We start from the raw sequence: 26,474 nt of genomic DNA on the forward strand, positions 1-26,474 counted from the left end.
GTGCATGGAGGTCATGGAGGTCGTTGGGCGTGCATGGGCGTGCATGGAGGTCGTTGGGCGTGCATGGGCGTTGGCTGGTAGGTCGCAGGGCATGCATGGCGACCTACCAGGTCGCTGGGCGTGCATGGCGACCTGGTAGGTCGCCGGGCGTGCATGGCGACCTACCCCCCGGTACTGTAGAGGACACTACTTTAGCAATTAATCTGGCGATCCCACTATTTCACGAAAAAAAAAATTTCAACGCACTATCAACGAGATTTTGCCGTGTTGAAAGACAACATTATGAAAGGTTGTGCTAGTCTTTCCGCTGCTGATTACATAAATTAAGGTAAAACATGTAAGGATGGATGTTAGATCTTATGTTAGAGTTAAATTTATAAAATCTAAGAATAACGAATTTATAAAATTTTAAGGATAAAAATAAATTATTAATAGAATATATAAAGAAATTATATAAAATATATGAAAATTTAAATTTTTTAGATAAATTACTATCCCACCTACCCCTTTAATTTATCCTTGAAAAGATCAACCATGTCCACATTTTCTGGTTTCATCTAAAATCCATTTTATGTTATATTCATTTTAAGAATGTTGTCAATGGCACATCTTTTGGTAACATTACAAATCAACATATGTTGTAATATATATATATATATATATACACTCACCTAATGTAAAACTCTTTAATTTTTATGCATATTTGAAATCGTTGGATGAGTGAAAATAGTTTATTGAGATTAACTCTTTGTTTTTTTTTTCAGTGAACATCTTTTTATTTTCTACTGTTAATCTCAACCATCTATTTTCACTCATCCAACAACTCTACATTTGTATAAAACTAAAAGAGTTTTACATTATGTAATGAGATCTTATTAAAAAATGGTTATCCATTGTTCCCATATGTAATGGGGTAAGGAGGAGGTAAGATAGTAGGCTGCCCCAACACTAGGTTGAGAACAGCTTCCGTAGGAGACCTCCAAATTATGAGATGCCCTCCATGGGACTCGATCCCAAGAACCTCAAGGTTAATGAGATCTTATTTATATATATATATATATATAACGGGAGTTTCAAATGTTGATTTTGATAACTCATGAATATTCTAGAGTGAATATAATCACTAAAATCATGTTTCTCATTGTCTCTCTCTATTCGTTGTTGTTCATATGTATGTATTGTGGTTTCTTAAAGCCCAAATGACATAGCTGATTAATTAATCCCAAAATGTAATTCCTCCAATTATACATTACATGCATGAACGAATGAGAAGCAGGTGGTGAAAAGTTTATATATAAAACAATAATAATTTAGGTGGGAAAAGATGGACGTGGCCATCTGCAGTCAATAAATTAAAAATAGAGATACAAGGCCATGGTTGGTATGAAAGATAAGTGTTGATGGCCCACGAAAAAAGGTTCTCATCAATCCAAAAAAAAATTGGTGTTAAGGATGGAACTAAGTCTTCCAGGCAGCCGAAGGCTGTGCTGGCATCATTTGAATGGCAATACGACCATACATAGTTACAGATACATCATGCATGAGCAGCAGCCATCCTTTGCTTCAGGGCAATGGCGAGAGAGAGAGAGATATGATTGATTGGCAACCCTTCTTTTGTCAAATCACTTCATTTGTCGCTGCCCCTATATTTCTGACCAATCACTTCATTTGAACTCTTCAAACTGTGTTTTATTGTTTTAATGGAATATCAATGTTGATTGACTGCAGTCATTTGATGAAATGGCATTTGTTTTGGGGGTACTAATTAACAGCCATGAGATAATTTGTGTAAGCAAGTGTGGTTGACTTCGGATATTGGGGTTTGTAAAAAGGTTGGGACCCTACTCAGAAATTAACTACACACGGATTGGCCATTCAGATTCATACATTTGATTGACGGGTACAAGGAGAAGACCAAGATAGATGAAAACGTGGGCAGGGGGAGATCACATCTGTCCCTCGTGCTTATATTAGACTGAAATTGGCCCCCCATTTTACGATTCCTTTTTCTTTAAATAAAAAACGTGTCAAAGACCATTTCATGCATATCATGCGCATTGCACGTGATTGCTTTAAAATAATAAATATATAGGTAGAATTATTCATATTAATTTGTTATATGTTAGTCGAATTATTTTAAAATTGTAGTTTACCTAAACAATTATAAAATTATAGCAGTCAATAATAAAAAGATGGTTTCACACGTTATTATAAAAATGATAAAAGGAAAACAATAACAATGTTATACCTAATAACGTAAATCAATAAAAATGGACTTCTAAAGAAATATTTTAGTTTCAAAATTTCATTCTTAATTTATGTCTTGAACAAATACATAGTATATATGTAATAATGTAATGGGCCGTACACTCACGTAATGTATTTACTTGGGGTTGAGTAAAACTCGATTTGAAAAATCGATTTTTCGACTCGATTCAAATCGACTTCGAGTTGTAATTTCATAAACTCGACTCGAAAAAATTTCAAGTTTAAACCGAGTTATAAAATACAACTCGAATAACTAAAGTTTTTTAGTGATCAGCGGATTGATTTTCAAGTTTGAGTCGAGTCCATTTAAATTTTTAAGTGATCAGTGAAAAAATATATATGTATTGTATATGGTTATAACAAACCATTTAAATTGTAATCAAATAATATCATAATATTATAAATATTTATAACCAAATTTAAACAGAAACTTAAAAACTTGATACGACTCGAACTTAATAAACTCGACCAGATTCGAAAAAATTTCAAGTTATAGTTAAGTTATAAAATAGGAACCATTAATTCGAATAACTCAAAATTTTTTTACTCGACTCCACTCGATTTCTCATCCCTATTTGCTTCTACCCTGCATTAAAAAAACTGAAACGTCCACAACCTGACTAACCATTACTGGAAAACATTTTCCCACCCAAGGCTTTGGTCAAAATGTATTTGAGTTGAATATGGGGATGCAATGGAAAGTGGGAAGTACATGAAAATTTTCCCATTTCCTTTGATTTCGTGTTCTCGTTTTTTTTCTTTCTAAAATTTGAATTGGTAGCAGTAATTCAATTTCATTTTCGACTGTATAACGACCGTTTTGGACACCGCATTACTTAAGAAACAGAATACTGCTCATATTTCAAAGGTCACCCGAGGTTTGGTTCTAGTAAGCATCCAAAAATAAAGTTTGGTGTTAGGTTTAGGGTTAACCAAATTGATAGTCTGGCGTTGAGATGAGGATTTGGAGTTTTAATTCCACGCCACAAAACGTCTCAAGATTCTTGTTATTTTATATGTGAAGTCTTCATGATTAGAAACCTTTCTTTCTCCTAAGTGGTTGCTTAACGGTCCACGTCATCAAATACAAGTGTCCCAGCTCATGGGAATTTCTCAGGAGCCTCGTGGGGGTTGACCATTAAGCGTTTGCAGCAGCAAACAAACCAAAAGCAAATTAAATTGAAGGCTCATCAGCTCTAACATTAAAGCGAAAGCAGCAGTTTAACTAACGCCAACGGCGTTTGGTGTCTTTGATTTCGACCGGAAATTTCTCACTATTTTGTTTATTTAATCTGGATTTATATATAAAAAAATATTTAAAATCTTAGAAGACGGCAGAACAAGATTTTCGGGTCAAATTATATTTTTATTATTGCAGTAACTTCTAATCATATATTTTTAAAAGGGTTATTAAATTGAAATTTTAATATTTAGGAGTGCCATTATACAATTTTACATTACACTATATTATAATTTTACAATTTTGAAAATATTTAATTGTAAATTTACCCATATTTTGAGAGCCAAAACTCTTCCGTGCCTTGCACCGCCCCTGCCTCCACAAAATGTTCTAATTGTTAGATGATTGAAATGGTATTAGCCACCTTACTCCTGTTTAACGCAATCGAATCCCTTCTCCCCTTTTAAATGAAGTTCTCACCCCCAAAACGCACATGCTTTGTCTTTGCTCGCCTTTTAACCCGCACAAAATTGTTAGTAAACATGTTTTTCTTACGTGAGTATGACAGACTTGGATAAAAATCTCAAAACCACTAATACAAAATTCAGGTGCTAAGTTGCCCAAAAAGATATAAACTGATAAACACACTAACACAACGCTTTAAATGACAAATATCATCCATTCAACTTATGGTTCACACATTTTCCATTCTGGCAAATGTGGATTAAGATGGAGCTGTAAACCTTGCATTAGAGGTAATTAGAGGGTCAATATCACCGAATTAACCTATAATTGGAAACCCCAATCCAAAATAAGAGAGGGAGGTACAACTGAGGTGGGCTAGGTTTCCCTCTCGGGAAGTGGCCACTGGATTCTAATTGGATGGTTGGATCTGCCAAATTCATGTGCTGTACATATCAGACACCATGGGGGGACCTCTTTGGGACCCTAATTTCCTTAAGGGTCTTCAATGTTGCATCAATGTTTACATTTTTCATGTTTTGTACTATCCACGCCCAATCTATCGACTCTACAATGTTTGTTTTTTACTATTATAGTAAGACTCTTTTAGGATTTTTTTTCTCTTGTAGTTTGAGGGGAGGAACTATTGTTCGAATTCAAGATTTTGTTTTAAGAAGAACCAACTCCTTATAATTAATAAAAAGAAGTCTTTTTCGGTTGCATAGAGTTAGTCTTGGTGAATTTGTCCTCTACTGCTCATTCTTTGTTCTAGCAAATTAAATTTGGACACTAGATGTGACCCTAAATATAAATGTGACCCTAAATAATAGGCAAAAGGTTTTTTTTATCCAACGAATATCAGAATTTAGAGAGGGGAATAAGCAAAAGATGCAAAATTATAAATCAAACAATCAAACACTGACCAAATATAAGCAAGTGGTCTGTGAAGGAAAGGAAAAACACACAATGATAACGCGATCGCTGAACATATATGTGACAGGGGGAGGGTAGCCAGTTGGATCATATGGCATCTTTCAGAGCTAAGGTCCTCACTGATTCCGTGGCTAAAACGAACGATTTCAGCTATTAGTAGGAAGGAGACCAGGAGAGGATGGAATAGTATTCAAATCCAATTTCATTTTTGTTTATATTACTTGGCATACATGTAACAAGTGATCTGATTGGTACACGTGGTATCCATAAAATAAGAGCATCCTCTCCCCAATTCTGCTACGACTCTCTCTCTCTCTCTCTCTCTCTCTCTCTGTCCTGTTCATCTCCGGATTCTTCACTCAAATCCGTCCTATATATTGTCAATTTGTCGTGCACACCTTCACAGGGTTTGATGGTGGAGATCCCACAATCACCATTACTTCATTGTCTCATCCCATTCCAATTCAATCTCTCTCTCTCTCTGGAAAAATATCTTTGCTGCAACCCTCATGTCTGCCACTTTCACTGCTTTCCATTTCCCTCAACTTACTCCTTCATCTTGTCATGGTTTTTTGTTGTCCCTCCATGATCATCATTCTTGTACAAACAAAATGGGAAGTTTTGGCTTCGCCTTTTTTCTACTTGTTTTCCTTTCTTAGTGACCTATTAGCGGCTCAAGCTCGTGCATTCACTACTTTAATCATTTCAGGGGCAAATTGAGTGAGAGATATCATAAAAGGGAGACCAACCCTGTGTCCTCCTTCGGCCTCATCACAAGTTTTCTATATATAACCATTCCTTCAGAGACTTTTTTTTAACACTGCTCGGAAGTTTAACACAGAGCCTCCCTTGTAAATGAGTCAAAATGATGTCGTTTTCCTGTACGAAAAACTTCTTCCAACGGTTCTGCATCGATGAATTTCACATGGGCAGTGATATTCATGGCAGTTGTTTCTCCAGTGGTCTCCTTCCATCACTTGGCGCCAGAATTAACCATTCGACAAAGCTACGTGCACACATAATATCCCCTTTCAACCCTCATTATAGGTGATGCCAGTTTACATGGTTTTACTTCTTCGAATATATTAAAACTGGTCTTTATGGTCCTATTCCTTATTGTAACAGGTCTTGGGAGATATGGCTGGTTGTGCTTGTCATTTACTCTGCCTGGGTTTGTCCATTCGAGTTTGCATTCCTATCGTACAAGACCGATGAACTTCACATTGTTGACAACATTGTCAATGGATTCTTTGCTGTTGACATCGTTCTCACTTTCTTTGTTGCATATCTCGATAACCACACTTATCTCCTTGTTGATGACCCCAAGAAGATTGCCATCAGGTAAATAAGATCTTGCAGCATTTAATCACAAAGCTTTTTCTCTCAGTCTCAACAATGTTCCTCAACTATTTGAACAATACATGTAGGTACATATCAACCTGGTTCGCTTTAGATGTCTGTTCCACTGCCCCATTTCAGTCTCTCAGCCTCATGTTCACAGACCATGGCAGTGAACTCGGGCTCAGGCTACTCAACATGCTCAGACTCTGGCGTCTGAGACGAGTTAGCTCCCTGTTTGCAAGGTTTATAATTGTTTTCTTTTTCAAAAAGCTTAATGCCTGAAAACTGTTACTATGGTAGAGCTACAACATTGACTCACTGGTTTCCTCTCCTTCAGACTCGAGAAAGACATTCGGTTCAACTACTTCTGGACTCGGTGCACCAAGCTCGTATCGGTAACCCCATTGAAACTCAGCTCTATTAGAAGTATTGCTTTCAGTCATTTGAAAAAAGGGGTTATTGGGGTTGATTTCAGGTGACCCTGTTTGCAGTACATTGTGCTGGATGCTTTAACTATCTGATTGCAGATAGATACCCTGATCCTTCAAGAACATGGATTGGTGCAGTGTACCCAAATTTCAAACAGCACAGTCTGTGGGATAGATATGTAACTTCAATTTACTGGTCCATTACAACGCTCACCACAACTGGTTATGGGGACTTACATGCTGAGAATCCAAGAGAGATGCTGTTTTATATCTTTTACATGTTCTTTAATTTGGGATTAACAGCTTACCTCATTGGGAACATGACTAACCTGGTAGTTCACTGGACAAGCCGGACCCGTAATTTTGTAAGTTAGCCTTGCAACTTTCAAGCTGTTAGAAATCATCGTTAACCTGCCACTGGAACTAAATATAGAATAAAATATGTTCTAAAGTGACCACAAGAATTATGCATCACAATCAACAAAACTAGAAATAGCCCCACCATTTGCTGTAGAAATGTCCGTTATTTTAGGGCAGTTTTGTAGCAGGTGATTTGAGCCTGACAAGTTATTCAACAGTTTTTCCCCTTTTGACAAGGATGTCATCACTAGCCTGGAAGTGCTAATTAACAAGAAACCTCGACCTTTTGTTTTTGGTGCTACAGAGGGATACAGTTAGAGCCGCTTCAGAATTTGTGACACGAAATCAGTTGCCACCCCACATACAAGATCAAATGTTGTCACGCATATGCTTACGCTTTAAAACAGAAGGACTGAAGCAGCAAGATACCTTAAATAGTTTACCGAAAGCCATTCGGTCAAGCATCGCGCAGCATCTCTTCCTCCACATTGTACAGAAAGCCCATCTCTTCCAAGGAGTTTCTCATGACTTCCTATCTCAGTTGGTAACATCATCCTCTCTATGAGGCAAATAATACATCACTTCGAATTTTCATTTGCAGATGCTAATACAAGTTACTACTCTGTCGACAGGTTTCGGAAATGGATGCGGAGTATTTTCCACCCAAAGAAGATGTCATTCTGCAGAACGAAGCCCCAACAGATCTCTATATACTGGTCTCAGGAGCAGTTGTAAGTAGGCTTATTTTGATAAGTGAAGAATAATATAAACTAAACAATGCCAATTCCTAACATTAGTTTGACGTCCGGTTGATTCGCGATTGCAGATTTTAATCTCACATGATGATGGACATGATCAGATTATGGAAAAGGTGGCTACAGGGGATATGTTTGGAGAGGTTGGAGTTCTGTGTTATAGGCCACAGCCATACACAGCTAGGACAACTGAGCTTTGTCAAATACTACGAATGAACGCTACTTCTCTAATGAACATCATCAAAGTGAATACGGAAGATGGAAGTGTTATTATGCGTAACCTTTGCATGGTAAACATCATATTAGACAACTTTCTGGATTGATGGTTTTGATGTTAGTATGAAGAAGTGATGGTTTTTTCTTGCAGAAACTAAATGGGCGACACAGCAGCAGCTTTGACCAGTCCAGCCTAGATCCTGGGCTTGGACAAGGAGCAATGGGAAGAGGACCAAGTGTGAACAAACCAGATGCAAGAGCAAGGACGCCAAAAGCATTGTCAGAGCACGAGGGAAACAACAAAAAAATAGATGAACATAGAATAGAAATCATTGGGCCAAAAACAGCAGATGACCCCAAGAACAGTAAAAAAAAGCATAGAATCTGGGCCCAAAATTTCTTCAATTCACCCAGTTATAGGGAGCTAACAATACCTACCAAGAAAAGAGTTACTATTCACATGCAGTTAAAGAGCAGCAGTACATCATGTAGGCAACTTGGAAAGCTGATACTCCTACCTGAATCAATACAAGAGCTGCTCAAAATAGCTGGTAAGTGGGAAAAAAAGTATCCTAGTTGATAAAACGAAAGAAAAGCAAAAGAAACAAATATAAAGGATTTTAAAACCATGAACAGGAACCTGAAACCACCTTAATTACCTGTTTTTGCTTTAATTCATCTTTTATTCCATAACCTTGTTAACCTGCAGGTGAAAAGTTCGGAGGCATCGCATTTACAAAAGTCATTAATGCAGAGAATGCAGAAATTGATGATATACATGTCATTCGAGATGGTGATGATCTGTTTCTCCTTCAAAATGAGGGTGAAAATGTAATATTGTGAACTGATGATAATAAAAAAGATGATCTCGGTTCTTGAACCACTGCAGACAGTATGTAACCTCGAGGCAACGATAATGATAATGAAATGGTAACAAATATATAACAGTATCAGTTGATTTGGAGGAGGAATTGTGGTGACATCATCTAAAGAAGTGTATCCTCCAGATTCTACCTTTGTTTATTTCTCAAATGCCTCAAAGATCTGCCAGCCCCATTCTCGATATCTGCAATGCATGATATTAGAAAGGAGAAAAAAGAAAGAAGATGCACTCATTCACACTATAGATAATATAAATTTAATAAAAGGGAAGAGAGAGTAGAAACTAAAAGAGCATACTTCTGATCCTGAGTGATACGATACAACACAAACAAGGACTCAACAGTTTCAGGACGCAACAAATTGTGACGATCAGCATGCCTGATTATTATGTCTTTTACATATTTTGAACTCTTATTCCCACCATCAAGACCATCTTCAAAATAATCCTGTTCAAATAAGATCAAGACAGCAGATCATTAACTATCGTAATTACACTATAAGCAAAACGAAGAGTGGTCATACATAGGCAAATAAGCAAATATGATTTGGTGTAAACGCAAATTAAGTCCATCCTATACTGCTTTCAAGAAACAAGTAAACTGAAAACAACCTTAGTATGGAAGTACACAATTTCAGGAGCCAGACCAGTGGAAGTTACTGAGTACATCTCAAAACATGTCTTTGCTAAATCTTCCGCAAGTTTCAAGTTCTCCAAGTCTTCAAATGTAAGAAGGTTGTCTTTCATAGCTTTCTCCTTTGTGAGGCCTTTAGTGGCACCAAGTGCAAGAGTACCAGGCAAAAAACATACCCGGAATATAAAGTTAAATTATTTCACATCAATCAAGGATATTCCGTGGGATCCAACAACAGAGGAAATGCTTTCATGACAGCCAATGATTAATACAGAAATATAGCTTATGCATTCGACTAATGAGAACTAAAAACTATAATAGATTAGAAACACTGGTGAGACTCTTCTGCTCACCAACTGATTCCTTGGACTATTCAACATGATAGTTTTGAAAGGAAACATCCAGTGATTCCAGTATACTGCTTTGAAGTTGTTAGTAAGTAGTAACAGCCTAGCTTTCATGATCAGCTATAGCTGCAATAAATTGAAAATACTCTGGTGGAACTCAGAAACTCTTAATCTCGGAAGTTGCTTCCTTGCATTATTCAGCATCATAGTTTTGGATCGAAACAACCAGTGATCTAAAGAATACTACTGCTTCTAAGGTGCAAGCTAATAGCCAACTAAGAAAGAGTGGGTTTCACTTCATGATATATGCAATTCTTAACGGAAACAGTTTCACAATCTAAACCCAAATTTGTTTAAAACAATATCACCGCTCCTTTCTTCATTTTTTAGGATAACTACACACTCCTTTTTATTAAAACGAAGAAGAAGTGTCCTTTCTTCCTTCTCAGATATTGCTTGAATTAAAGGAATGAGAAATCACTACATACCAGGTGATCCAATTTCGGACTCAAGTAACCGTTGGATCCAACAGGTAATTCCCCCACAAAAACCAATTCACTTGGTACTGATTTCTGAACAAGCATGTATTTAACACCCCTCATTGCTTCCCCGTACATATCATAAAGATATGCGAAGTTACCATCCTGAGTAGTTCTTAGCTGAAGCCACACTTTGCTTAGGTACTCATAATAGCTATCACCTCGAGATCCAAGTCTAATATTGTGTCCACTAAATTCACCAGAATGAGGACTGCATTCCATAACAAGATGATCAAGGGACAATTGACAAAGACTCAACAAAATAAGGACTGCATTTCATACTAGGATCAACTATGATCTCAGAACCAGATAACCATAAATATATACTTATGATGATGACCACAACAATGATGATATGTATAATAAACAATATAGATGGCAGATAAAGCATATTGACATCAGGCTATCATTTTGTCCAAAGAAATTGACATCTGTACACACAAGAATACGTAAGATTTATAGCTCAACAATCTTAAATCTTAAAGGCTCTTGTTGTTCAAATTTATTGAAGTAATAGAAGAGATAAGACAACCAGTTTGAGCACAAACTCAAGTATTCCCTAAAAAATCCTGATGCTGCGTACAATCTTTAAGTATCCTTTGACTTCTTGGCGTTTTTTCCCATTCCAAATCAAATCACATTTCAGAAATGAAGGCATTTTGTTTGGGCATGGTAACTGATGAGCACAGTTTTCCAACTGTCGAAAGCAGTCCAGCATGTATTAACCATTCAAAGAAAGGTAACATGAGAAATCAAATTCCAATGATATAGAGGAAAGCAGTTTATTTTCTACTGTGTGTGATGGCTGAAAGCAGTTTATCCAAGCAGGAGAAAATTTCCATTAACCTAGATCAACATGGTAGAAATCTTGGAAAGACATAACAAAGGATGTAGCTATTTAAACTAGCAGTAACTGGGCTTGGAATGGCAGCAAATCTTCAGTCTTAACAACCATAAGGTACCAATCAAAGCAGATAAATTGTTTTTTACAAAATGAGAGAGAGTGTCAGGGAGAAAGTGGGAGAGAGAGAGAGGTTTTCAGTTGGTCAGTTTTCCGGTGAGGAGTGGACGGTTTTCGTTGACAATCTGAGTAAAAGGGTAACTAGGAAAACTCTTAAGGAAATTTTTCATCAACAGGGGAGTGTTGTTCGTGTCTACATTCCGAATAATTCCAACAAGCCGAATTATAGAAATTATACGTTTGCTTTCGTCCAGTTTGCTAATGAGGATGGGTTGTTGAGGGCGATAGCAAAAATTAATGGTATCTGGATTGATGGTAAGAAAATATCAGTAGGAGTTGCTAAGTACCAGAAGAAGAGACTAAAGCAGGCTGTTAGAAGTAACGACAGTAAGGAAGTTGATAAGTGGGAAAAGGATACGCATCGGAGTAGAAGAGCTGGACCAGAATCTTATAGCCGACTGAGAGATGAGAGATCTTACAAGGAGGCGTTAGCGTCTTTGGATGGAAGGAGAGAAGGTCCGGCGTCTAAAGTGATTTGGGAAGGCCATAAAGACAAGGAAGTAGGGGTGAGGAATTTGTGGGAAATGCATATTCCCCCAGACGAATATGATTGGGTGAAAAGATCAATAACTGGGATCATTAAATCCCATTTTGATCTGGGGACAGTAGTGAAGGGGTTGGCTAGTAAAGGGATCAAGGTCAAGGGAACTAAATGGGGTTATACCTGGAACTCTTGCATTATAACCTTTGGGTCGAAGGAAGAGTTCGAGGAGGCGTGGAAAAACAGAAGGGATGAAGTGTCACTTTGGTTCGACTGGCTTGATCCACTTATGAGTGTAGATGGAGTCCCGATGGCTTTCTGTTCAGTGGAGTTGCATGGAATCCCTTTACTATGTTGTAATGGATCTTTTTTGGAAAAGCTGGTCTCAAGGTGGGGGAAATTGGTGTGTATTCATGAGTCCACGATCAGAAGAGAGGATTTGGCGGTGGCAAGAGCTTTGTTGAGGGTGGCGAGTCCTTATGATATACAGGATTCTGTTACCTTGGGTGCATATGGGAGATCGTATATGGTTAAGATTAGTGTGGGATCGGTCAGTTATAAACAGGAGAGTTTTTTTGCAGAAATTCTTCAGGTGGCCGGAGATGGTGTGTCTAGAGTTGATTCTTCATCGGAAGAGAAAGAAGTCCGGAGTTCAGGTGGAGTAGGTAGCCCACAATTGCCAGCTGAGAATTCTAGGGACACAGTAGACAGATGGTTGGTAGGTGATGTCTGCACAACAGTGGCAGGCGGCAGTGGAAGTAAACATTTAATACTGCAGGAAGGAGAAAGTCAACCTAGTGGTGCTAAGGTGTCAGGTTTTTCTGCAGAAGATTTGAATTTTAAAGAGGACTATAGGGGCCTTGGTCTAAGGAATGTCTCTATGAATGAATTTGAAGAAGCCCATTTAGAGGGCTCAAGTGAGTCCAATACAAATATCTACAGAATAGTACCTTCTGGGCCAGCTGTTAATTTATTAAAACTGGGATATGGTAACCGTTTGGAGTCTCGGGTGGAATTTGCAGGTTCTCAGCAGCAATCTGATTCAGATAAAATAAAGGTGCAGAATTGGGCTAATGTCTCGGCAGACTTAAATCCAAATTTGTTGCCTGCTGGGTCTTCACAATCTAACAGGGAGTATGATTCACCAGCTAATAATCTAATTCCAGGGGGGCATGATGTTAAATTAAGTAGGATGGAGGTTCAAGGAGAGTTTCAGCATTCTGTTTTGGTAGACTCAAAAATGCAGAATTCGAATACTGATTTGTCAGGTTACAATCATATTTCGATTGAGGGTGGGTTCACGGATAGAGTACAGTCTCAATCTGAAGGGATCTCAAATAAGCCAAATAAGGATCTGTTAGAGGAAGTAGTAGTCTTGGAAAAGGACGATTGTAGGGGGGTTGGAACTGAACTGATTAGGGATAGAGACAGATCGTTGTTCCAGCATAGAAGAACATTTTGTCCCAAAAGTTTGCCCATAGAGAGGAGGAGAATGGCCAGCTATAAAAGACATTATACCAGGTCGAGGGTGAGAATTAACTGGTTTGAGAATAAACACAAAGGTATTCCGGTGAGAAAGGATTTGCAGCCTCCTTCAATAAATATGGAAGGTGGAAGGGAAGTGATTTTAAATGGTGCAGCTGATGATCAGAACCCTTATGTGGCACCAACTAATTGTAATAGTTCTTCGGAGGTCTTGGCAGTAGTTCCTTTCTCTGCTGTAGGGTCAGGAAGGTCTAAAAGAAGGGAGAGAAGAGTTTTAACAAGGGAAGCAGTTGATATGGTTAATTCTCCTTTAGTTTTTACTCCTCAGTTCTCGAAGGCGGTTGAGGAAGCGATGGTTACATGGGAAGTATGTAAAGTTCTAGGAATTTCTTTCAAAGATGGGAAGAAGGCTTTTTTGGACAAAATTATCAACCTTGAAGAGGGTTCGGCTGAGAGTAGGGAACAGGGGAAGTCAGGGGTTTAGTCTCTATTTCTCTGGAGACTAGCTATAAGGATTTGGTGTAGATCTTCTTGTTATGATAAATGTCAACATTATTTCTTGGAATGTAAGGGGTCTTGGTAAAAAGGAAAAGTCAAGAGTTGTAGCTAATTTGGTGAAGAAGAATAAGCCGAACTTGATTCTAATTCAAGAAACAAAACTAGAATCTGTTTCTTTGGCTCTTAGAAGAAGGATAGGGGGGAGATTCCTTAGAGGAGGGATTGTTGCGCCAGCAGTGGGATCTGCTGGTGGATTGATGATTATGTGGAATGAAAATGATTTTGAAGTTTCGAACAGCCATCTTAATGGCAGATTCATAGCAGTCTTTGGGAAATTCAGAAATTCAAGTGAAGAGTGTCTGATTATCAATGTATACGGTCCATCAATTGAAGCGGAAAAGGAAGATTTTTTCAGGGAATTGTTGGAGTTTGTTTCGGCTCAAAATATGTTAGTGTGTATTGGGGGAGATTTTAATGTGTATCTTGATCCGGACGAGAAGTTGGGAAAATCACAAAACTGGCATTCTATTGATTTATTTAGAAACTTCTTACAGCAATCACATTTAATTGATCTACCGTTGGTGGGAGGAAGGTATACTTGGTGCAATAATAGAGAAGACTCGACTTGGGAAGACTAGACAGGTTCTTAATCTCTGGGACGTTTCTGTCATGTTTTCCAAATGTAGTGCAAAGTCTCTTGCCTAAATCCCTATCTGATCATAATCCTGTCTCATTAGAGGACAAAGCTGTTAATTGGGGACCGAAACCATTCAGGTTTTTTAATTATTTACTAGAGGAGGAAGGATTTGAGGAATTGGTTAAATCTTCAATGCTTGCTATGAGGGGGAGAAATAATAAAAGGGGTATTTTCAGTATCTTAAAAGGTACTAAAAATTCAATCAGAAATTGGTCCAGCAGTAAATTTACTGGGATCCCTGAGTCGATTTCTGATTTAGAGAGGAAAATTAATGAATTGGATCTTAAAGCTCAAGGTGGAATTCTTTCGAAGCAGGAGTGGGATCAGTTGAGGCTGTGTAGGACAAATCTATGGAGGTTGTATAGGACAGAAGAAAGCATCTGGTTTCAGAAGTCAAGGGCAAGATGGATCAAGGAGGGGGATAGGAACACAAGGTTTTTTCATCTGTCTGCTCTGAACAGAAGCAAAAGAAATGAAATCTTAAGCTTGAAGATAAATGGGAGTGTGGTTTCAGATCCTCAACAATTAAAGGTACATATTTCAGAATTTTTCAAGGCAGCCTATAATTCCAATTCAACATTGGAAACGGAGGATTTACTACTGGATTTTGCTAAGCTATCAGGGGATCAGTCTAAGAAGCTTGAAGAGCACTTCTTAGAACAGGAAATTTGGCAAGCTATAGTTTCATCAGACAGCTCTAAAGCCCCAGGACCAGATGGTTTCACCATGGGTTTCTTTAAAAACTGCTGGCCGATTTTAAAGGAGCACGTGTTGAAATTTTTTGAAGATTTCTATTTTGGAAGGAAATGGGAGCACGGTATAAACCATGCTTTTATCACACTTATTCCGAAGAAGCTTAATCCGGACAGTGTAGAGGAATTTAGACCAATCAGCCTTGTAGGCAGCTTATACAAGATACTTTCTAAAGTTCTTTCGAAGAGACTGAGTTGTTGTGTTGGTGATATTATTAGTCACTCTCAGTTTGCGTTTATACCAGGGAGACAGTTGCTGGATTGTGCTTTTATAGCAAACGAAGGGATTGATTACTGGAGGAAAAAAGGGTTAAAAGGGGTTGCCTTCAAAGTAGATTTTCGTAGGGCTTATGATTCCGTGGAATGGCCAATTTTAATTAGAATAATGTCAGAGATGGGTTTGGTAAGAGATGGTTGTCGTGGATATCTCAGTGTATTTCAACAGCTTCAATCTCAGTTCTCGTAAACGGGTCTCCATCGGAAGAGTTCCACATGGCTAAAGGACTTAGGCAAGGGTGCAGTTTATCTCCGCTACTGTTTAACATTGTAGGTGAGCTGCTTAATTTGATGATATCTAAAGCAGTGGACAGGGGTCTGTTTCAAGGCTTTGTTATTGGGGAATCTGAAAATTCTGTTCGATTGACACATCTACAATTTGCAGATGACTTGATCATCTTCTGTCAAGCATCTCTCTCCCAGATTAAAAATGTCAAGAGAGTATTGAGGATTTTTAGTGTTATGACAGGGTTGCATCTTAATCTAGCTAAGAGTAAGCTATTTGGTATTAATGTGGAAGAGGAAGTTTTATCAGAATGGGCATCTTCGGTGGGCTGTTCTATTGATTCTCTTCCAACAGATTACTTGGGACTTCCTCTAGGTGCTAAGAAAAACTCAGAAGCCTTATGGGATCCAGTTTTCAAGAATTTTAGTTCCAAACTAGCCGGCTGGAAAGCTAATTGTCTCTCATTGGCGGGCAGGACAGTTTTATTAAAGTCGGTGTTAACATCCCTACCAATATTCTTCTTATCTCTTTTTAGAATGCCTTGTAAAATTGGTAAGAAGCTTAATTCTTTAATGGCCAGTTTCCTATGGGGGGATAATGAGGACAAAAGGAAGATACACTGGGTTAATTGGAAATCAGTCTGCACGCCTCTAAATTGTGGTGGCCTTGGTGTTCTTGATGTGAACATATCTAATCGGGCTCTTTTGGGAAAATGGGTGTGGAAGTTCGCCAATGAAAAAAATACTTTGTGGAAAAGTGTGTTATGTTGCAGGCACAAGGTAAGTAGTAATTCCATGTCTATTTGTAAGGTTTTTTCGCCCAAATCTTCTTGGATTTGGAGAGGGATTGCCAACAATTTCTTGAAGAACGACTCGGAGGGTGAACGTATCAGATCTAACTCCAAGTTGAAACTGGGAAATGGAAAGTCTATTGCATTTTGGACGGATTCATGGGCTGATGAGTCTCCTTTAAAATATCTTTTCCCTAGAATGTATGCGTTGTCAACAAATAAATGGGGTATGGTCGCTGAGTTTGGAAGTTCAGATTCGAACGGTTGGGTGTGGAACATCGATACCAGAAGGAATTTGTGTGACTGGGAGTTGGATCAGTGGCTGGATTTAATGACAAAACTGAAGGACTTTAAACTGACTGATTCAGTTGAAGACTTTCTGTCTTGGTCTGCAAGTGGGGATGGACTGTTTTCAGTGAAATCTTGTAGAAAGGAACTCGGCAAGGTGTCTGGGGAGTTCGATTTATGGGTAAAAGGGGTGTGGCAGGGTTTATCTCCTCCTCGTGTTGAAGTCTTCCTGTGGCAGCTAGCTCATCAGAAAGTGGCGGTGAGAGAGGAGTTGGTGAAAAGAGGTTTGCAGCTAGGGGATGAAATTTTATGTCCGTTTTGTAAAAAACAGGTGGAATCAGTTCAGCATTTATTTATTTCATGTGATGTTGTTTGGGAACTTTGGAACAAGATAGCAAGCTATTGGGAAATAGCCTTAGTCCTTCCAAAGGATCCACCTTCTTTGCTATGTTCTTGGGGTGAGCTTAGGGGGAAATCGTTGATTTGGAAATTTATCCCGGGAGTAGTATTTTGGTCGATATGGAAAGCTAGGAATGCAATGGTGTTCGATGGTTCCCCCTTGGATAGGATGTCTCTGTTTTTTATTGCTAGATTCAGGTTATCTAAATGGTTTCTAGCCAAGTATCCTAAGTGTCCTATTCAGGAGGATGTGCTGATTGGTGATCCATCTCTTGCAGATGGTATTAAAGCTCTCAACATTTACAATTTTCAGGTTTCTCGCTGGATTCCACCCCCTATGGATTTTTTGAAGATGAATGTCGATGGAGCTGTTAGACTTGATGGCTCAAATGGAGGTATAGGAGGTATTTTGAGAGATTGGAATAGCAACTCCCTTCTGACTTTTTCAGAAAATGTAGGTCAGGGTCCCCCGCCGGTTGCTGAGTTAAAGGCTATTAAGAGAGGCATTGAAATCTATATGTCTTCTTGTTGGGTTAAGGTTGGAAGGTTGATTGTGGAAAGTGACTGTAAGTCGGCTGTGGAATGGGTCCATACACCAGCAATGGCCCCAGCTTTTATCCTCCCATTAGTTAAAGAGATTTCATCTTTTATCACGGACAGGGTGCACTCTATTAGACTGATTCCAAGGGTGTGTAATGGGGAGGCTGATAGTTTAGCAAAGATGGGAATTGGTTGATGTTTAGTCGTTTCCAGTGCGTTTTATCGTTTGAGTTTAGGTTTTCGGTTATGTTGAGTAGCTTAGTCTGTTGTGTTTTTTCAGTATGGTGTCTACGTTAAATCTTATGTAATTTCGGAGGAGTAATAAAGTTTCTAAGGCACTCTTTTCCTCCTTCTTTGATCAAGAAGGAGGTTTTTAAGGAGGCCTGTCATTCTTATCAAAAAAACTAGCAGTAACTGGGGATTGATGTCATGTTTAAAGAGAATAAACATACTTGATGTAGATAGGAACTAATCCTTCCACCTTTGGAAGAGTTTTTAAGTGCTCTAAAACCTTCATCCCTTTTGTGCCATACTTCGTATCACCAGAAATTGCACTGAGATAATTGAATTCAAGCTGTAAAGTGGAAACTTCAGAACTACTCAATCCATCAGGAGCTGGATGAGCTGAGGAATCGCGTAGCACAACATCACTGAAAGGAATGGCAGTTGGACTGGAAGTAAAAGCAGATAACAGACGATCAGCCAAGTTTTTTGCAATGTTTAGATAAATAGCAGGTTTTACCCCCTTCTGTGTTAAGGCTATGCCTTGGTTCCCCCCACTCAAATGAAATGCACTCAATAGACCACCCAATACCCGTATTGTGGTTTCAAATAAATTAACTTGTCCTTTGTTATTAATTCTATCTAAAAGGTGTGACTCAATCCATGAGCCTGCTTCAGAAACAACTTCATCCAGACCCATGATCATGGCAGAATCAAGAAGGTCTACAACTGTAGCACCTATACCTCCAAGTTCATCAACTCCATGCTGGCTCACTGGCATAAGCTCGTCATAACCCATTGCAAACTTCTTATAGCCAGACCAAGCATGGGTGAAAGCATCCTTTACATTTTGTTGTCTAGCTTTCCACTTTTCTTCAACATCTGGCTCATTTAATTTACCAGTAATATTACCATGACTAAGTTTTTCATCCGGTGATAATAGAGGAGGAAGCCGCGGTGCTCTTCGGAAAAGTTTTTTAAACCTGATGCCAACATCATTAACTTCCTTATGTTCTTCATTTGTCCCAATACCTTATGCTAGTCCATCAGAAACAGAATTTGTTTTATTTGCACGAGTCAACATTAGACACGCTAAGCCAAAGATCATTAATAACACTAAAAACTTCCCTGTACTACAACCTCCGCATTCACGCCTCCTATTACCAGTAAGTAAGGTTTGAGTGACCACCTGGAATAGAACATAGAAGAATAGAGAATATATTCAAATCAAACATCTACCTTACCATAAAATGTTTAGCATGGGAAATAAGGGTTCTAAATAAAGCAAAATACTTCAAAAAATGACATAAAAAATCTACAACTTTCAAATCTTTAGCTATCTTGTTGGAAATTTAGCCAATTTTTCCCAGCATGGGCAATCAGGAAATTCGGAGAATGGGCTCTCAATAGTCAAGGCTTACTATGAGTAACAATTAGTACGCTACAAACACCAAACTAAAATCAGATATCACACAGAAGTTCAAAACCACATTACTCAAACCAAACGGCTAATTTCTAAAGCTCGACGCGCTATGTGTACCTATCAAGATCAATATGACTTCATATTAGATGCATTAAGATTTGGATTTCTTTGATCTTCAGCGCTCTTATAGCGTTACCAATATTTTCCATTTCTTACCTTTCAACTGATTTCTTAACTAAATATAATCGTGTTCATGGTAATATTACATCAACATACAGATCCATGAATAAAATAGAATAATTTGTCATGAACTTCAACTAAAGCAACTTGAACTTAAAAGGAGCAAAATGCAATTCAATTTCACAAGAAAAAGAAAGAAATCGAAAGCTGCAATTCAAGAAACCAAAAGCTAAAGAAATGAATGCGATAAAGAAAAAAATGATTAATTAAGAGTCAAATCCAGCGACACAGAAAGTGAAGGAGATGTATTAACTTGAAGAAAGATCGATGACGAAACTTAGCGTTATCGTAGTGAACATCTTTAATAGAATAAGGAAGCGACTTCGACATGCTCGAAGATTCAGATCTAAATATTTCTTTTCCAAAATTCACCGGTTCAGGCAGCTTTTTCTCTTTTCCCCTGACAAGGTAGATCGGCAACTTAACGAGCAAAAAAAAAGATGAAAGAGAAACTACGAGAAAGCGAGGGAAAATCACTTTGGGCGAGGAAACCAGTGGCTTTGGTGTTTTTCTCTTTTTACTTGGTAAGTCAATGGAAGATCGTGCCTTTAATGCAACAGCGGGAGAGACGGAGAGATGCAGAGAGAGCTCCACCTCTTGGCACGTTTCAATGTAGGGTGACCGCAGTTTCAAACTAGATTTTTCTCATCGCGTTTGCTTGAGAAACATATTTTTTATATATAAAAAAAATTATGAATACAAAAGTAAGATGAATTATATAAATAGTCATCAACTTATTCTTTTTTTTATTAAATTAATTTTTAGTTAAAAATTTCATGATCACATTTATATAATTTTTTATTCTTTTTGAACTTTTATATTCTTTTTCTCTTTCATTAGCCGCCAGGCATATAATAATAATATGTGTAATCATATTGGTTAAATAAAATTAAATAAAATTTAGATGTTGGTTACGTGTAATTATTTAAATTATTCAAATTAAAATATTAAAAAAATAATATACGATTGTTAATAAAGAGATAAAAATTAATGTGAAATTTGCGAAAAATAATGACTACATCAACGTCAAATATTAACTATCAAATAAGAAAAACGATAATATTGATGATGTTTTTGTAAAAAAAATTAATTCGATAATTAAATTAAGAAAGAAATAATAGGTTAGTGAATATTGTTGTAATTTACCTAAAAAGTTATATTAGAAAATTTCACACTTTAACATATAATTAATCACTTTAACCTCTATTATTTTTTTGAAAACATTTTATTCCTAACATTTTATTTTGGATAAAAAAATAATTCATTTTTGGACGAAACTGTTGGTTGACTAATCATCAACACTTATCGCCGATGTAACAAGTCATCATATCCAAATTTCGAAGTATTGATATGATATTGATATCATTACTTTGGACTCATGATATATATAATGTCATTACTTTATACATGTGACATGTGATTTATCATCAACAAGAAATAAACATTAGCCGATTAATGATTTCAATCAAATTAGGGTTATTTTGATCCAAAATAAAATATTGAGACTAAAATATTTTAAAAAATAAATACTAAAATTATTATTTAATTAAACATTAAAGATTAATTTTAATATTATATCAAAATAAAATACATTATGTATTTTATATTTTAATTAGCAACTATTATTTTATTTTAGTATTTTATTAATTAAATTATTATCACTTGACTTTAAGACGAAATTCACTCCAATATTTTAATAATTACATAGAGATGAATTAGAAAAGAAAAATGAATCGTTCAACCCTACACTATCTTGTGCTCCTGAACCCGCAGATTGATGAAAACACTACACTCATCGGTGGGGAAATCTATTTCCTGATAGAACCATGCATCAAGCTTGGTCCTCTCAAGAATATTATCTCAAGACCATGAATGCCCTTTCCCATTCCATGAAAATATATTCTTGTTTTGTATTTAGCAAAAAACCATAATCTATTAGGAACAAACAAAATGCAGACTCTAGTACTATTATCTACTACATATTGTAAAATAAAAATTTGATTAATTGAGGCAGTGTTTTTTTAAGTATTTTCCCATCTATTAACCAACAATAACATTGGTACGAAGAATTAATTGAGTGGTCTTAATGATAAAAGAGAATATTATTCTCCCTAAAAGTTTCAAGTTCGTATAACTGTGTGTTATCAATGACTAAGAATGATTTTGAATATATATTATATTATAATCACTTCAAACTATTCTCTTTAGAGGTCTCGAATTCAAGTACTTAATAAAGGTATGTGTAGATTAATAAAACATTTAAACAAATAATATATGTCGCATTGTGACAAATGGTTAATAATGATTTTAAATATATATTAGATTAATAATATATATTGCATCCTGAAAATTAATAAAACTGAATATAATAAACCCACGCGGGTGGATTCAAGCCTGAACCTGCCTCACATAATCGCATACTCGCATTCTCTCTTAAAAAATGCAACAAACGTGTTGGGATTGACAGATTTCAAATCTCAGATACCAAACCTTTTTCTTTGTTTTCTTTAGTTCTCTTCTTTCGTCATATACAAATGCATCACAACCTAAACTCTCTACTCCGTCATACTCCGTCATGGTTTTCTTTAATCAAACCTTGAATCATTTCTTTGCTCTGCTTCTCATCTTCTTCGCCTTCCTCCTCCTGATCTCCTTTTCTTCTTCCCCTGCCTCATGCAACGAAATCCATCCCAAGATCAACACTGCCGATCCTTCCCATCGCCAACCACCCTCAGCGTACCAAGTGCTGCGCATCAAGAACACCACACCCTTCTTATTGAATAAGCCGGAGAGGGGATTCGAGAAAAAGAGAAAGAGGAAGATGACGAAACGAAGGAAGATCAACATGGATAGCAACTTCAAGACCAGGCCTTTCACCGTCATGCTTCCCAAGGGTTTCGTCCCTCCTTCGGGTTCATCTCCGTGCCACAATGACAAGCCCGACTCCGCTGTTGCCCAGGACCTTATCTGTGGCCTCTCTGGTGCTACTGCCAAACCCTAGAGCCCGAAGTTTTCATCTGAAAACCTAACGGATAAGAAAAAGACGAATGGTTAGTCCAAGTGGATTTTGTTGTGCTTAGCTTTACACTTGCTATTGGATCTTTCTTCATCTTCATCTTCCCTTTTCTTGAATGATCGATCGAAAACAATATTATACCAATCTTGTAATGTGGAGATATAATAAAAGCGGATAGTAAATATACATTAGAGTTTATGCAAATCTTTTTTCTTAGTTTTGCCTCTCTAGTATTTCCATGCACTCCTGTTACACACGATAGATATAAAGCCCTTGTTTTTCCCCCTACAGAATCAAATGCAGTACTGCTATACTGTAGCGTATATGTTCTGGTCTGCTAGCTAGGCTAGGGTTTATCGTTTTATTTGTATTACTTGGTTGATTATTTTCCTGAGACATGAATATCAGAATATATGCGGTGTTTTCCTTCAAATCTTTGCTTTAATATATTCTCATTCCGAGAAAAAGGGAATTCATGAAATGCGAGATATAAAGCTGCAATAGTTTGTACACGTAACAAGGAGCATCATCAATAGTTCACTCTCGATGCCAAGATGGCCAAATCAACAGCTCATGTGTCGCATTTTGGAAGTGAAAAAGCTTCTCTTAAAGTTGATTGGGTAAAACAATGTAGATTTCACCTAAATGACTGGTCTTTGGACTATCTCAACATGGCTCGGCGAAGTGCTTACAAAACAATGGAAGATATATAGGGCCCAGCCTTTTTGACTTTCAATATTTCATTTGTTTTCAACATTGTAGTATCGAACAGAAACGGCTACCAGTTAAGATACCCCAATTCTTCGACTAAAATGTTTGTTGCTTTGACATTCTCTGCTGGTAATTTATATCTCTGAATGTATGACGAGAAAATTGGAAGTTTGCATGTGAAGTGGCATCGTTAGCAGGGCTCCTGTCTGTCTCGTGGAATAGGAGTTTTTTCGTAGCGTGCACTCCATGCATGGAATGGAAAAAAGTTGGCTCGTTTTTTTACTAGAAAATTATTTATTTAGCTAGAATGTCTACATTACTGAATGATTTTGATTATATTTATTCTTTTATAACTGTGAGAAATGAGCCAATGACTTTAGCCAAGTCAAAGAGGTCTTACATATATATATATGTTTAATGCATTGATTTTTGTCGGCTCATTCTTTATTTGTGCAATTATCAACAAAAAATGCACGTTGTCTTGCTAAAATATTGCCTAACCCGGTAATGAAGGATTGAAATCACCGTCTTCAGAGTTTTTTTTATCTTCACCTGATTCCATCTCCGGTTCTTGGAAATTTAAACCCACCAATTTAATACAACTACGACCTATTATATCTTTAGGACTGGAAAAGAGAGGGAGATAGTATTTAATATTTCAGTTAAAATCTTCATTTATAAATAAATACTTATTAAGTAGTAAGAAACGAGTTTCTCTATACATGTTCAATCTGTCAGGAACTATCTTGTCTGCGGATTCAAAATTTTATAAATAGGGTCTAAAATTTTAATTTTATAAATGGGGTCTAAAATTTTAATTTTCTTCTCTTAAAAATAATGGGGATGCAAAAAAAAATTCTTCCATTTTTCTTTAACATATTATGCTAAATTTTACTTTTTTTTTTTAAAATAATGGGATGCACTTGACCAATGTGATGAAGACTCTTGTAGTACCACTTTGCACTTCTCTGGTACGATTTCCTTGTTCAATTTTGGAACAGCACATCGATAGTTCTTGCCTTTGACACCATGAAATTTAACACCAAATGATATAGGCTTGAATTCTGTCTGAATTTTTTTCCCTTCTAGAGAGACATGTACCTGTACCAACATTAGGCATAAATTTCAGATCACACTAATTTTCGTAGTGTTGGGAAATTCTTTAAGTCTTCGCTAACATAGAGAAGTTAATGAGCATATGACAAGTGTCAATGGTGTGCTGGGTTAGTCCTTTGGACTCAGTCTAATGATTTTGGGCTTCAGACCCCACATATTACACTAACGGTATGGAACTGGCGTAGCTCTCATTTTCAAGCTTAAGCCCATATGATAAAATTATAAAAATATAAAGGTTATATGCTTTAATTTTTTATTTAATTCTTTTATAATTATATTATTATTGAATATATTACACATAATATACTTAATTATATTTGAGATAACCGTAATTCAATCTTCCTTAAATATATTAAAGAAATATTTGATGATGGCATAAGAATAAATTGATATTAAATTTTGACGAGAGCAAAGGAAAATGCAATTTTCCCTATTTTCTTCTCAAAGATGATAATAAATTGATAAATAATAGAGTGGAATAAAACGTGAAAGTAAATGGCAATGAAATGTACTCCTTTACATAGAAACCCAATTAACATCATTGGGAGGAGGAAAAATTCTTCTCTTTTGTGCTACTTATTAGATACAATACCAAATACCAATGTGGCTGATTATGATTCATTCGATGATATTCCTAAATCCCATGCCAGGATAATATAAATTTTGTAGAAGAAAGAAGATTGAGCTATTGATTCCTTGGCAAACTTCTTCAGTGCGCCGACACACCCACGTAAAATAAGCACAAATGATTAACAATGGGGTTTTTCTGATTCCCCTTTTTGACTTTGGGTCTAATCTGAGTAATTATTAACTTATGATTTCCCTTAATAATTCTGCTGTCTACATCAACAAGTTTAGCCAGTGATTTGAGAATAAAAGCTATCTTTAGAAATATGGGAAATTGATAACCCTTTTAAACGTATTTTTGGGAATTCTAAATTCTATCAATAATGTAAGAGAAATAATATGTAACATTTGTTTTGTGAAAAACAGATTATATTGACGAATAGAGACAGTGACGAGGTTCGTCAAAGCTGTTTATAAAAATTAATGGTGGAATTGTGTGGAAAAAAGTTAATCACAGTAATGATAATATCTCAATGATATATAGGGAGAACAAAATAAAGACCAGCTATTTTACCATCACATCCTCATATCATTCAAGCAAAGGCACATGCTAAATTCCATAAACATGGGGCCTCAAACAATTTGATTCATTCTATTTCCACTGAATTCTACAAAAAAAAAAAACACGTCATTACTAAATCCCAAAACAACCAACAACATAAAATAGACCTGTTTTTGCTTTCAGAGCTTACGTATATTTATTAGTCAATTCCACCCACACAATCTCTTAATTCTCGAGGGGGGTCCTTTTGAACTTTCTTTTCCACGTCTTAAATATTATTTCATGGTAATAAAGAGTTAAATTTATATACAAAAGGGGTGAAATTTGATAGTGGGAGGTCTTTATAACTTTGGTGGTGGGGGGGGGGTGCATGTGCAACAAGCTTTCTGATGATGTAGGGGGCGGGAAAAGATATAAAAGGGAAGAATTTGTATATATTTTGACTATATAAGAACAGTTGTGGATTCCACGTCCAAAAGTGAAAGAAAAACTTTTCTTTGCGACGAAATAGAAATTTATTTATTGAATTTTCTCTAACAATGATAACGTAATACTTTTGGTTTACATCGACTGAGGAAATAATTCTTCTAAAATGCTTACACTGCTACGATGAAAAGAAATACAATGGCTATCAAGTTTTTCTTCTTCTTTAATCCTCAGGTACATGATCAACAAAAGAAAATCAGCAGATTTAACAAAAAGGGTATGTTCTGAAATTATACCCATTTGATCATGATGGTTGATTTGATTCTTTTTGTTGAACTTGCGTGTTGAAAGGGATGCTCATGAAACCATCATCGGCTATGTAGAGAGCTGTTCGA

The 26,474-nt window shown here is 36.7% G+C and overlaps 2 protein-coding genes and 1 pseudogene across 3 annotated transcripts; 2 read left to right on the top strand and 1 right to left on the bottom strand.

The window, feature by feature from the left end:
- Positions 1-5,232: 5,232 nt before the first annotated feature.
- LOC120196282 (potassium channel KAT2-like) lies at positions 5,233-15,649 on the top strand. Of its 2 annotated transcripts, XM_039198120.1 has the most exons (11): positions 5,233-5,890; positions 5,969-6,184; positions 6,271-6,426; positions 6,522-6,579; positions 6,660-6,977; positions 7,277-7,516; positions 7,605-7,703; positions 7,799-8,017; positions 8,095-8,510; positions 11,816-11,820; positions 15,578-15,649. In XM_039198120.1, exons 1-11 carry the CDS (start codon positions 5,709-5,711, stop codon positions 15,589-15,591), a joined length of 1,923 nt encoding a protein of 640 aa, XP_039054051.1. In that variant the 5' UTR covers positions 5,233-5,708; the 3' UTR covers positions 15,592-15,649. The 2 variants fall into 2 exon arrangements, with proteins under 2 accessions (XP_039054051.1, XP_039054050.1); XM_039198119.1 differs by lacking the exons at positions 11,816-11,820; positions 15,578-15,649 and adding an exon at positions 8,653-9,041 and having other exon boundaries at positions 5,237-5,890; positions 8,095-8,494.
- On the bottom strand, positions 8,905-20,313 carry LOC120196283 (annotated as a pseudogene).
- A 1,943-nt stretch (positions 20,314-22,256) lies between these two features.
- Positions 22,257-22,682, top strand: LOC120196368. Its single transcript, XM_039198188.1, has one exon. The coding sequence runs from the start codon at positions 22,257-22,259 to the stop codon at positions 22,680-22,682; it is 426 nt and encodes a 141-aa protein (XP_039054119.1).
- The last annotated feature ends 3,792 nt before the right edge of the window (positions 22,683-26,474 follow it).

This window comes from Hibiscus syriacus, unplaced genomic scaffold (genome assembly GCF_006381635.1).
Source record: "Hibiscus syriacus cultivar Baekdansim isolate YM2019G1 unplaced genomic scaffold, ASM638163v2 tig00117032_pilon, whole genome shotgun sequence".
Lineage (NCBI taxonomy): Eukaryota > Viridiplantae > Streptophyta > Magnoliopsida > Malvales > Malvaceae > Hibiscus > Hibiscus syriacus.

Coding starts and splice junctions, on each gene's coding strand:
- LOC120196282 (XM_039198119.1), top strand. CDS start 5,709: ATGATGTCGTTTTCCTGTACGAAAAACTTCTTCCAACGGTTCTGCATC. Junction 6,580..6,659: donor GGTGCACCAAGCTCGTATCG/GTAACCCCATTG, acceptor GGTTGATTTCAG/GTGACCCTGTTTGCAGTACA. Junction 8,495..8,652: donor AGAGCTGCTCAAAATAGCTG/GTAAGTGGGAAA, acceptor GTTAACCTGCAG/GTGAAAAGTTCGGAGGCATC.
- LOC120196368 (XM_039198188.1), top strand. CDS start 22,257: ATGGTTTTCTTTAATCAAACCTTGAATCATTTCTTTGCTCTGCTTCTC.